Source organism: Dendrobates tinctorius, unplaced genomic scaffold (assembly GCF_039654945.1).
Source record: "Dendrobates tinctorius isolate UK_male_01 unplaced genomic scaffold, ASM3965494v1 ptg000019l, whole genome shotgun sequence".
In the NCBI taxonomy this organism is placed as follows: domain Eukaryota; kingdom Metazoa; phylum Chordata; class Amphibia; order Anura; family Dendrobatidae; genus Dendrobates; species Dendrobates tinctorius.
Window position 1 is genome coordinate 53,971,825 of NW_027361687.1, and position 12,896 is coordinate 53,984,720.

General features: G+C 45.1%; 1 protein-coding gene across 1 annotated transcript; it reads right to left on the reverse strand.

Moving 5' to 3' along the window:
• Positions 1–7,267: 7,267 nt before the first annotated feature.
• On the reverse strand, positions 7,268–11,863 carry LOC141082961 (uncharacterized). Its single transcript, XM_073567049.1, has 2 exons — positions 10,757–11,863; positions 7,268–10,662 (listed from the first exon to the last, which is right to left on the reverse strand). Exons 1-2 carry the CDS (start codon positions 11,391–11,393, stop codon positions 8,639–8,641), a joined length of 2,661 nt encoding a protein of 886 aa, XP_073423150.1. The 5' UTR covers positions 11,394–11,863; the 3' UTR covers positions 7,268–8,638.
• Positions 11,864–12,896: the final 1,033 nt, after the last annotated feature.

Sequence of the window (12,896 nt, forward strand, 5' to 3'; positions counted from 1 at the left end):
AAACGGGTGACATCTGAGGAGGATGGCGAGATGGAGCGACGTCTGAAAGATTCGGAGGCAGCCTATATATCCAATCAAACTAACAGTAATAGGGTGGAGTGGCTGACTGTTCAAAGGTAATATATTGACACCAAAACGAAACGTAAATTATTTTTTGCCCGACAATCTTATTTTGAGATGGGGAATCAGGCAAGCAAATTTTTGGCTTACTTAGTACGACAGCATAATACAACTAACACAATTCTACAGATTCGTGATTCGGGTGGTACTTTGGTTTCTTCAACTGAGGAGATACTGAAGTGCTTTTCTGACTATTAGGATTCATTATACAATGCTAACACTGGCCCGGGGTGTCTAAATTATTTGTCAGATATAGAGTTTCCTACACTGAGTCTTCCCAACAGGCCTTTATGGATGCTGAGTTTACTCTAGTGGAGGTAGAGGATGCCATAAAAGACATGGCCTCCGGGAAGGCCCCTGGACCGGATGGATTTCCTGTTGAATTGTATAGGAAATACCAGGACATATTAGCGCCCCTTTTGTTGATGGTGTTTCGTGGGATTTGGGAGGGGGGGATGTATGCCGGAATCCTTTTATGAGGCTAATATAATAGTTCTTAAAAAGGAGGGGAAGGACCCTTTAGATTGTGGATCTTATTGGCCCATATCACTAGTAAATGTGGATTATAAGATTTTTACAAAAATTTTGGCCAAAAGGCTGAACTCAGTCATATTAGACCTCATACACTCTGACCAAACTGGTTTTATGCCTGGTAAGAGCACCTCCATCAATATTAGATTAGTCCAGTCAGTGGTCCAATATAGCTCTCTGGTACCAGATAATGAATGGGCATTGGCATTGCTGGATGTGGCCAAGGCCTTTGCCTCTCTTGAATGGCCTTTTCTCCGTGCATGTCTGCAGAGGTATGGATTTGGTGATAGATTCCAAAAATGGGTCAGTGTTTTATACATGAAGCCCAAGGCCAGGGTCATCGTAAATAACTCCATATCTGAGTCATTTTCACTGCATAGGGGAACTAGTCAGGGGTGTCCTCTTTCCCCGGCCCTTTTTGCTCTTGCTATTGAGGCACTGGCAATTCGTATAAGATCTTCCCCTAGTGTTGTTGGTATAGAAATAGCGGGTTGGACAGACACCATAGGCCTGTATGCTGATGATATGGTGATATTTATGGACAAAGCAGAGGAAACCTTGACAGGAGTTATCACTACTATAAATAAATTCAGTAAATATTCTAGCCTATATATAAATTGGGAGAAATCTGCTTTGATGCCTCTTTCCCATGCTCCAATGCCACGACTTGAGACCCTCTCCTTACTGCCCATTGTAACCAATTTTAAATATCTGGGTGTCCATATTTCTCAGGGCAGTAAACTTGATCTACAACTTAATATACAACCATTGCTGGAGACGGTCAAAGGTAAATTCGCGATCTGGGGTAAACTTCCACTGTCTGTAGCCGGACATATTAATTTAATTAAAATGATATTACTCCCCAAGCTTAGCTACTTTCTCCAACATAGTGCGGTAGTGGTGCCCAAATCCTTTTTCGCTAATCTAAATTCCCAGATCATATCCTTTGTATGGGGGAAAACCAGGCCTAAACTTAAACTATCCACTCTACAGAGACCCAAGAGGGGTGGGGGCGCAGCGTTACCCGATTTCTTCCTGTATTATTTGGCTGGACAGGCCAAGGCCATAAATACATGGATGCCTGGAGGTCATCTCCCTGATTCTGAACATCATCTGCTTCATGCTGCACAAGCTAGTTGCCCACTGGGTTTTTTAGAAATGAGGAAATTAAATGTCTCGAGATTGTTACCCCTGCTTCGTCTGGCACGATCGATATGGAGACAGATTAAAGGGGTGGTTGGATTTGGGGATATTATAGCTGAAATGCCCCTATTGAATAATGGCTACCTCCCAGTGCTACTTGAACATCCATCTGCCGAGTTCTGGGCTCAGTATGGTGTCTCTACGATGGGTGATATATATGATCATGGAACTTTGATGTCCTTTGAACAATTACAAGTTTATCGCAGTGTCTCGAGATCCCAGTTTTTCCATTATTTGCAACTAAGGTCAGCTTTTCAATCGCACATGAGATGTATAGGTATAAATAATGCTATTTCGTCTCTACCCTTGATAGGGATCCTTAAATCACAGGGCCTTCAAGGTCTCATCTCCTCTTTGTATACATATATGTTGTCAGTGGGGACAGAATGTACCTTAGATTCTGTTAAGAAGAAATGGGAGAGGCTCATCCCAGATACACAGGGAGAGGAGTGGGAAGAAATCCTGGAGTCACCAATCTGGGTATCTCCGTCTGCCAATAACAGGATGATACAATTATATATTATTAATCAATCATATTTGACTCCAACTCGACTCTAAGATGGGCCGATACCAATCATCAGAATGTTTGATTTAGAAGCTAGGCAGGTTTCATCATTGGAATAATAACACAAAGCTACTGTGATTTAATTGGTATTATGTTTTGCTTTATTTATATACAACTGATGCGCACATTATGCTTCACATTTTCATGTGACCTGAACATACAGTGGGGAAAAAAAGTATTTAGTCAGTCAGCAATAGTGCAAGTTCCACCACTTAAAAAGATGAGAGGCATCTGTAATTTACATCATATGTAGACCTCAACTATGGGAGACAAACTGAGAAAAAAAAATCCAGAAAATCACATTGTCTGTTTTTTTTTCATTTTATTTGCATATTATGGTGGAAAATAAGTATTTGGTCAGAAACAAGCAATCAAGATTTCTGGCTCTCACAGACCTGTAACTTCTTCTTTAAGAGTCTCCTCTTTCCTCCACTCATTACCTGTAGTAATGGCACCTGTTTAAACTTGTTATCAGTATAAAAAGACACCTGTGCACACCCTCAAACAGTCTGACTCCAAACTCCACTATGGTGAAGACCAAAGAGCTGTCAAAGGACACCAGAAACAAAATTGTAGCCCTGCACCAGGCTGGGAAGACTGAATCTGCAATAGCCAACCAGCTTGGAGTGAAGAAATCAACTGTGGGAGCAATAATTAGAAAATGGAAGACATACAAGACCACTGATAATCTCCCTCGATCTGGTGCTCCACGCAAAATCCCACCCCGTGGGGTCAGAATGATCACAAGAACGGTGAGCAAAAATCCCAGAACCACGCGGGGGGACCTAGTGAATGAACTGCAGAGAGCTGGGACCAATGTAACAAGGCCTACCATAAGTAACACACTAAGCCACCATGGACTCAGATCCTGCAGTGCCAGACGTGTCCCACTGCTTAAGCCTGTACATGTCCGGGCCCGTCTGAAGTTTGCTAGAGAGCATTTGGATGATCCAGAGGAGTTTTGGGAGAATGTCCTATGGTCTGATGAAACCAAACTGGAACTGTTTGGTAGAAACACAACTTGTCGTGTTTGGAGGAAAAAGAATACTGAGTTGCATCCATCAAACACCATACCTACTGTAAAGCATGGTGGTGGAAACATCATGCTTTGGGGCTGTTTCTCTGCAAAGGGGCCAGGACGACTGATCCGGGTACATGAAAGAATGAATGGGGCCATGTATCGTGAGATTTTGAGTGCAAACCTCCTTCCATCAGCAAGGGCATTGATGATGAAACGTGGCTGGGTCTTTCAACATGACAATGATCCAAAGCACACCGCCAGGGCAACGAAGGAGTGGCTTCGTAAGAAGCATTTCAAGGTCCTGGAGTGGCCTAGCCAGTCTCCAGATCTCAACCCTATAGAAAACCTTTGGAGGGAGTTGAAAGTACGTGTTGCCAAGCGAAAAGCCAAAAACATCACTGCTCTAGAGGAGATCTGCATGGAGGAATGGGCCAACATACCAACAACAGTGTGTGGCAACTTTGTGAAGACTTACAGAAAACGTTTGACCTCTGTCATTGCCAACAAAGGATATATCACAAAGTATTGAGATGAAATTTTGTTTCTGACCAAATACTTATTTTCCACCATAATATGCAAATAAAATGAAAAAAAAACAGACAATGTGATTTTCTGGATTTTTTTTTCTCAGTTTGTCTCCCATAGTTGAGGTCTACCTATGATGTAAATTACAGACGCCTCTCATCTTTTTAAGTGGTGGAACTTGCACTATTGCTGACTGACTAAATACTTTTTTGCCCCACTGTATGTATATTTTTTGTATCAAGCTTAACATCATATACTAAATGTGTGTATTGTATAACTGCTTATGGTTTAATAAACGAATTTTAAAAAAAATAGTTAATATTGACAAAAATTCATTTTCTGTTTAAAATGGACTGGTTGGAAACCTTGACCAACAAAGAAAAATTAACAGAGAAGTTCTTCACCAGATGGTCGTTTTTTGTTCCATCCTTGGATACAGAATCTAGGAACAGACTTAAGAAGCAATTTGAGTGCACCAGATGGTACCTGCTACAAAGCATCAGTGGACACGCACCAATTTAAGGAATCCTTTCAAATGATGACGATTGTAGGAAGGGGAGGGGGGGGGAGGAAAAGGTGGGATTTTGGCTTAATGTCATAAGTATACTGTAACTGTCTGTACCTTTTCCTTGTTGTTAAATTAATAAAAAGTTAAAAAAAAAAAAAAAAGAAATATGTCAGTTTCCTAATTGTGTTGGTGCAGTGGATGGGAAGCACATAAGGATTGTGAAACCCGTTGGATCCGGATCAGAATATTTCAATTATAAGAAATTCTTCTCAATTGTACTGATGGCAATTGCTGACTCAAAATGCAAATTTATTGTGGTCGATATTGGTGCGTATGGTCGATCCAATGATTCACAGGTTTTCAAGATGTCTGCAATGGGCCGTCGTTTGTATGGAGAAAATTTTGATTTCCCACCTCCAAGACCACTCACTGGAACAACAGGCCCACCAATGCAATCTGTGCGTTGGTGATGACGCATTTCAACTGACTAAACATCTTCTCAAGCCATACGCAAGTCATGGATTGACACACAGGAAAAAAATCTTTAACTATTGATTAACAAGAACGCGAAGAGTGGTGGAGTGCGCTTTTGGGATTTTAACATCAAAATGGAGAGTGCTGTTAACTGCCATAAAAATGAAAACTGAGACTGTGGCTGAGGTGTTGAAGGCATGTATCATCCTGCACAATTTTGTAATTTCAAAGTAACCTGTTTCCATTGAAGAAAATGTTTGTGAAACCACCTTGTGGGATTATCAATATAAGAAATGTCCTCAAAATTTCAAATGGTTCCAAGCAGAACATCAAAGCAACAATGTGGATCCAGACAATTACCACTGTCCAGAGCACATAACAAGAACCATGAAAACAATTGGTTTTGTTTAACCCCTTAACGACCGCCGATACGCCTTTTAACGGCGGTAATTAAGGGTACTTAAACCACAGCGCCGTTAATTCACGGCGCTGTGATTTAAGTGAATAGCGCCCCCCAGTGTCGGATTTTCTCCGGGGTCTCGGCTGCCAGGGGTAGCCGAGACCCCAGAGAACATGGATCGGTCGGTTTTTACCGACCCCCGCTTTTGCGATCGCCGTTATTAACCCTATAACGGCGACCGCAAAAAAAAAAAAAAGCCGCGATTTTACATTTAATTTCTCTTTCCTCTGATGTGATCGCACATCAGAGGATAGAGAAATAGGGTCCCCGATCCCCCCGGTACCTCTCCCTTGTCCTCCGTCCCCTCCCGGTGGTCCCGCGCCCGCCGGCGTCATCCGATGGGCGCCGCCATCTTGAAAATGGCGGGCGCATGCGCAGTGCGCCCGCCGGGAATCTGCTGGCTCCGGCTGGCAGATTCCATTCATTATTTTGATCACTATGATAAACGATCATAGTGATCAAAATAATAAAAATAGTACATAACCCCCCCTTTTAATCACCCCCTTATTCTGGCACACATAATGAAATAAAAAAAATATTTTTTTTTTTCAGTTTTCCATAAGGGTTAGGGTTAGGGTTAGGCTAGGGTTAGGGTTAGGCTAGGGTTAGGGTTAGGCTAGGGTTAGGCTAGGGCTAGGGTTAGGCTAGGGTTAGGCTAGGGTTAGGCTAGGGTTAGGCTAGGGTTAGGCTAGGGTTAGGGTTAGGCTAGGGTTAGGCTAGGGTTAGGGTTAGGCTAGGGTTAGGGTTAGGCTAGGGTTAGGGTTAGGCTAGGGTTAGGCTAGGGTTAGGCTAGGGTTAGGCTAGGGTTAGGGCTAGGCTAGGGTTAGGGTTGGGCTAGGGTTAAGGGTTAGGGTTGGGCTAGGGTTAGGGTTGGGCTAGGGTTAAGGGTTAGGGTTGGGCTAGGGTTAGGCTAGGGTTAAGGGTTAGGGTTGGGCTAGGGTTGGGCTAGGGTTAGGGCGAACTAGGATTAGGGTTAGGATTAGGGATTAGGGTTGGGATTAGGGTTAGGGGTGTGTTGGGGTTAGGGTTGGAGCAAGAATTGAGGGGTTTCCACTATTTACCAACTTTGGGGGTCTAAAAAAATCACTTTTGTGGAAATAAAAAAGACTTTTTATTTTCACGGCTCTGCGTTTATAAACTTCTGTGACGCGCTTGGGGGTTCAAAGTGCTCACCACACATCTAGATAAGTTCCTTAGGGGGTCTAATTTCCAAAATGGGGTCACTTGTGGGGGGTTTCCACTGTTTAGGCCCATCAGGGGCTCTGCAAACGCAACATGATGCCCGCAGACCATTCCATCAAAGTCTGCATTCCAAAATGGCACTCCTTCCCTTCCGAGCTCTCCCATGCGCCCAAACAGTGGTTCCCCCCCACATATGGGGTATCAGTGTACTCAGGACAAATTGCATAATAACTGTGGGGGTATGATTTCTTCTGTTACCCTTGTAAAAATAAAAATTTGGGCGCGAAAAGATCATTTTTGTGGAAAAAAAATGGATTTCTTATTTTCACGGCTCTACGTTTATAAACTTCTGTGAAGCACTTGAAGGTTCAAAGTGCTTAGCACACATCTAAATAAGTTCCTTCATGGGTCTAGTTTCCAAAATGGAGTCACTTGTTGGGAGTTTCCACTGTTTAGGCCCATCAGGGGCTCTGCAAACGCAACATGATGCCCGCAGACCATTCCATCAAAGTCTGCATTCCAAAATGGCACTCCTTCCCTTCCGAGCTCTCCCATGCGCCCAAACAGTGGTTCCTCCCCACATATGGGGTATCAGCGTACTCAGGACAAATCGCATAATAACTGTGGGGGTATGATTTCTCCTGTTACCCTTGTAAAAATAAAAATTTGGGGGTGAAAAGCCGGATTACTTACCGGTAATGCTCTTTTAATGAGTCCACGACAGCACCCACTGGAGGTATCGGATCCGCCCATTTGGAACAGGAAACCCTACAGGAAAGATAAAAGGGGCGGTCCGCCTTTCCTCCTCAGTTTTACGTTTCAGAGTACCAGAAGGTCCGCCAAGGATTAGGCAATGTTCTCTTATTTTAACATCTTTCTTATCCATTATTTGGTTAATATACTTTAACTATTGATATCCTTAGGGGGGGAAGTGAGCGGGTGCTGTCGTGGACTCATTAAAAGAGCATTACCGGTAAGTAATCCGGCTTTTTACTCTTCGCCACGACAGCACCCACTGGAGAGATTCCAGAGACCATCACCTGGGTGGGACCACCGTGCCAAGGATAGTCCTGCCAAAGCTTAAGTCAGAGGTTGATGAAAGATCAAGTCTGTAGTGGTTATAGAAGGTAGAAGGGGATGACCAAACTGCCGCCTTACATATAGTTTCAATCGGAACATCTCCCTTTTCCGCCCAAGAGGTTGCCATTGCCCTGGTGGAATGCGCCCTGATGTTCCCTGGAGGATCTTCGTTTTTTGCGGAGTAGGCTAAACGAATGGCCTCTCTGATCCACCGGGAAATGGTGCTCTTCGTGACTCCATACCCCTTCTTACAGCCCTGAAATGAAACAAATAGGGCCCTACTCTGCCTCCAACTGTTGGACCTCTCAATACATTTTAGGACAGTTCTTTTGACGTCCAGAGTATGGAACTTCTGCTCTTCCGGAGTAGAGGGATTTTTATAGAAGGTTGGGAGGAGTATCTCCTGAGATCTATGGTATTTTGTTGCCACTTTTGGCAGGTAGGCAGGGTCTGGTTTTAATACTAATCTGTCTTGGTATTCTTGGAAAAAAGGTGGATCTATTGACAAGGCTTGGATATCACCCACTCTTCTAGCTGAGGTTAGTGATACTAAGAGGGCCATTTTAAGTGCAAAGTATTTGAAGGGTATTGTGTCGATCGGCTCAAAGGGGTCTACCGTTAGGGCGTCTAAGACCAGATTTAGATCCCATGTAGGGACGGAGGGTATGTGGATTGGAGCTATTCGTTCACATGCTGTAATAAAACGAGTTATCCACTTGTTGCCTGCTATATTATGGCCATATAGTGCTCCTAATGCCGATATTTGTACTCTCAGTGTATTTACTGCTAAGCCTAAGTCTTTCCCCTTCTGCAGAAATTCCAAGATTGGGATTATCGGAACTTCTGCTGTATGAGGTACTGTATGGAATTGAAGAAATTTTTTCCATATTCTAGTGTAAATTTGGGTTGTGGACTGTTTTCTACTTTGTAGTAGTGTAGTAATTAAGGACTCCGAGAATCCTCTTGTCCTCAATAACTGCCTCTCAAATTCCACGCCGTCAAGTGCAAGCTGAGCACTTGAGGGTGGAAAAAGGGGCCTTGGGAGAGTAGATTGGCAGTCGGAAGGATCCAAGGATCTGTTATTGACATAATCTGCAGCCACGAAAACCACGGTCTTTTTGGCCAGAACGGTGCTATTAAGATTATTCTTGCTTTGTCGTCTCTGATCTTCCGAATTACTTGAGGTAGGAGGATCAATGGAGGGAACGCATACGCCAGGTTGAAATTCCATGGAACTAGAAAGGCATCCAGTATGTCTGGGTGATCTGACGGAGATAGGGAGGCAAATGTTTTTATCTGCCTGTTCTCCCTTGTGGCGAAAAGATCCACCTCGGGTTGTCCCCATGCGGCTACTATGTCCCTGAAGACCTTCCGATTGAGGCACCACTCTCCTTGTCGTAGAGTGTGACGGCTTAGGAAGTCTGCCTTTTGATTGCTCTCGCCTCTGATATGAAGGGCTGAAAGGGACAAAAAATAGTTTTCTGCTAAGTTTAAAATTCTTGCCGCTGAAGACATCAGAGTCTCTGATCGAGTTCCTCCTTGTCTGTTTATATATGCCACTGTGGTGGTATTGTCCGACAGGATCCTTACATGCTTCTGTTGGAGCTGCGGAAGGAAGTTGTATAGAGCATAGAACACTGCAGTCAGTTCTTTTAAATTAGATGAGTAATCACATTCCTCTTTACTCCACCTTCCCTGATAAAACCCATTCTCCATGTGGGCTCCCCAGCCCTGGGGACTGGCATCGGTGGTTACGATACAGGATGGAACTATAACCCATGGAACTCCTGAACATAAATGGTCATCGTCTAACCACCACTCTAGGGAAGTCAAGACTTCTTGTGACAGGGTTATTTTGCTCTGTAAATGACCACTATGTCGCTTATCCTCCTGGAGGATCTGGTGTTGTAGCGTACGGACATGGTACTGGGCCCACCGGACTGCCGGGGTGCAAGAATTTAGTGATCCTAATAGTGACATTGCTCCTCTTAAGGATACACGTGGTTTATCTATAGCTGCTTGTATTTTTTGTTTTGTGAGGATGATTTTTACCTGGGGTAGTAGACATCTCTGGGTCAAGGAATCTAGTTGAAATCCTAGAAATGTCTGGAGAGATTGCGGATCGAGTCTGGACTTTTGGATATTGATGATCCAGCCAAGGCTCTGAAAAGAGGAGATTGCGTCAGTCACGCGTTCAGTACATTGTTTGACTGAATTCCCAATTACTAGGAAGTCGTCTAGATATGGCACAATTAGTGTGTCCTTTTGGCGAAGGTAGGCCATCACTTCTGCCATCACCTTGGTAAATATTCTTGGTGCCGTGGAAAGCCCGAAGGGCATTGCCGCGTATTGGAAATGATGAATCCTTCCCTCGACTTCCACTGCGACTCTTAGGTATTTCTGGAATCTGTTGTGTATAGGGAGATGATAATAAGCATCTTTTAAATCAATCCCTGCCATTACGCAATTTGGGAAAAGAAGCTTTATAGTGGATCTAATTGATTCCATTTTGAACTTATAATTTTTTATAAATGAATTTAGCTTCTTTAAATTAATAATGGTTCTAAATGTACCGTCTGGTTTAGACACCAAAAACAGGGGAGAGTAAAAGCCTCTACCCTGTTGTTCCTCAGGGACGTCAACTAAAACTTTTTTAGCTAGCAGGACTCGAATCTCGTCTTCGAGAGCCTTTTGCTGAAGTGAGGAATTAAGGCGAGTTATAACAAAGAACTCATAGGGGATCCGAAGGAATTCAATCTTTATTCCTTCCTTGATTATGTTCAAAATCCATGGGTTTAACGTAATTTGTTCCCACTTGGTAAAAAAAATTTTTAATCTACCCCCAACTGGTGGGTCTAAACTTTTAATTTTTATCTCTCCTATATGTTGGCCCTCTGAAGATGGTACCCTTCTGCTTTTCGTCTTTCGTGGCCCATCTATTCGTTCTGTCCGATTGTCTTCTTCTCCCGAATGGCCGTCTCTTAAAGGTTTTCCTATAAAACGGAATGGGAGAATCACTGAAGGCCTTTTTCCTTTCTTTTGCCTTGGCGAGAATTTCGTCTAAGGCTTTTCCGAAGAGGAACTCACCCTCGCATGGGGTTGCACTAATTTTGGATTTTGACTGTGCATCCCCTTTCCAGCTCTTTATCCACAGCGCGCGTCTGGCGTTATTCACCAGGGCTGCCGACCTTGCTGCCAGTCTTAGGGTGTCCGCTGAAGCGTCTGCCATAAAGGCAGCTGCCCCTCTTATCAACGGGATGGCTGCACGCAGTTTCTCCCTTGACACTCTTTGCTCAATCTGCTGGTCTAATTGATCTAGCCATACCAGCATTGACCTAGCAGTACATGTGCTGGCTATTGCGGGTTTGAATACCCCGGTGGTGGATTCCCAGGACCTTTTGAGCGAAGATTCAGCCTTTCGGTCCAATGGGTCTGCTAACAATCCTGCGTCCTCGACCGGGATCGAGGTTTGTTTGGAAGTGGAGGATATGACAGCGTCCACCTTTGGTACTTTAGTCCATTTTAATAGATCTTCATCAGTGAACGGGTACTTCCGTTTTGAAGCGGATGGGAGAAAACCCCTCTGGTCGTGTTTTTCCCACTCCCTTTTGATGAGATCTTTAATTGCCGGTATCACTGGAAATGATCTCCTCTTTTTCTCTGCCAATCCCGCAAACATAATGTCCTGCGCGGTCTGGGCTCCCCTTTCCTCTTCACACCCCATAGTATTTCTAACCGCTTTTACCAGGTTATCTACGCTGTCCAGTGGAAAACATGCGCGTCCTTCCACCTCCGAGGATGATGATGAGGACGTGGATGCGGAGCCTGAGTTTAACTCCTGTTCTTCCTCTGACTCTGAACTAACAATGACCTGTTTTCTATGACTGGACTCTGCAGGAGTGCTGGCGCGGTTGATGGCTTGTATTTCCTCCCTAATTATGGCTTGGATATCCTTAGAAGATATCGTCGACCCCTGCCTGGTCTCTTTAATGCATTGTTTGCAGAGTTTTTTGGGGTAGGAGTCAGGGAGAGGCTCTGAACATAATGCGCATTCTTTATGTTTTGTTTTTCCTTTTTTCTTTGACTGAAGTGGGAGGTCAAAGGTAAAGAGAGGGGGGAGGGGGGGGGAGGAGAGGAGGTTAGCTTAATAGGTAGAGCATATACTTTGCACACTCACCCAGTGAAGCTTAATACCGGTTCGGATGGCTGAAACGGTTTGGATCGGGTTTCTGCTGCCTCGCTCCTGCGGGCAGTCTCTGTCCTGGCGCTGCGGTCCCTGGTGGAGTTGTCCCCAGCTGAATCCCCTGCTGGGGTCTGCGACTCTGCGGGGGACGACATGGTTCCAACGTTGCAGCGCTGTTTTATCTATACACTTATCGTACCCCCGGAAGTCGCCCTGTCACAGGGAGCATGCGCCGCGTCATCGCCATCTTACCCCGGAAGTTCAACCATTACTTCCGGGGTATAGGAGTGTCGGGCGCCGGCCCGCTCCCGCGCCACCGCTACTGACACGCGCGGCTCGCGCGCTCATGGCCTCACCATCCACGCTATACCCCCACCGATGGGGGGGGGGGGATCCCCCGGATGCCAGACCGGCCCGCTCCCTGGTAAGACCGGGCGGCCCTCCCCGGACCCGGCCATTACCACTATGCCACCAGACGAGGGGGGAGCCGTCAAACGGAGTCTCCCCCGACGCTGCTTCCGGACCGCAGCCCCTGCCGTTCCCGAAGAGACCGCACAGGCGGATGCATGGCCCAGGTAAGATCCTGCAGGATCCTGCTCCATTTGGAACAGGAAACCAAAACTGAGGAGGAAAGGCGGACCGCCCCTTTTATCTTTCCTGTAGGGTTTCCTGTTCCAAATGGGCGGATCCGATACCTCCAGTGGGTGCTGTCGTGGCGAAGAGTAAAAAGATCATTTTTGTGGAAAAAAAAATGGATTTCTTATTTTCACGGCTCTACGTTATAAACTTCTGTGAAGCACTTGAAGGTTCAAAGTGCTCACCACACATCTAGATAAGTTCCTTCATGGGTCTAGTTTCCAAAATGGAGTCACTTGTTGGGGGTTTCCACTGTTTAGGCCCATCAGGGGCTCTGCAAACGCAACATGATGCCCGCAGACCATTCCATCAAAGTCTGCATTCCAAAATGGCACTCCTTCCCTTCCAAGCTCTCCCATGCACCCAAACAGTGGTTCCTCCCCACATATGGGGTATCAGCGTACTCAG

Coding starts and splice junctions, on each gene's coding strand:
- LOC141082961 (XM_073567049.1), bottom strand. CDS start 11,393: ATGGGGTGTGAAGAGGAAAGGGGAGCCCAGACCGCGCAGGACATTATG. Junction 10,663..10,756: donor TAGTGCAACCCCATGCGAGG/GTGAGTTCCTCT, acceptor TCCGTTTTATAG/GAAAACCTTTAAGAGACGGC.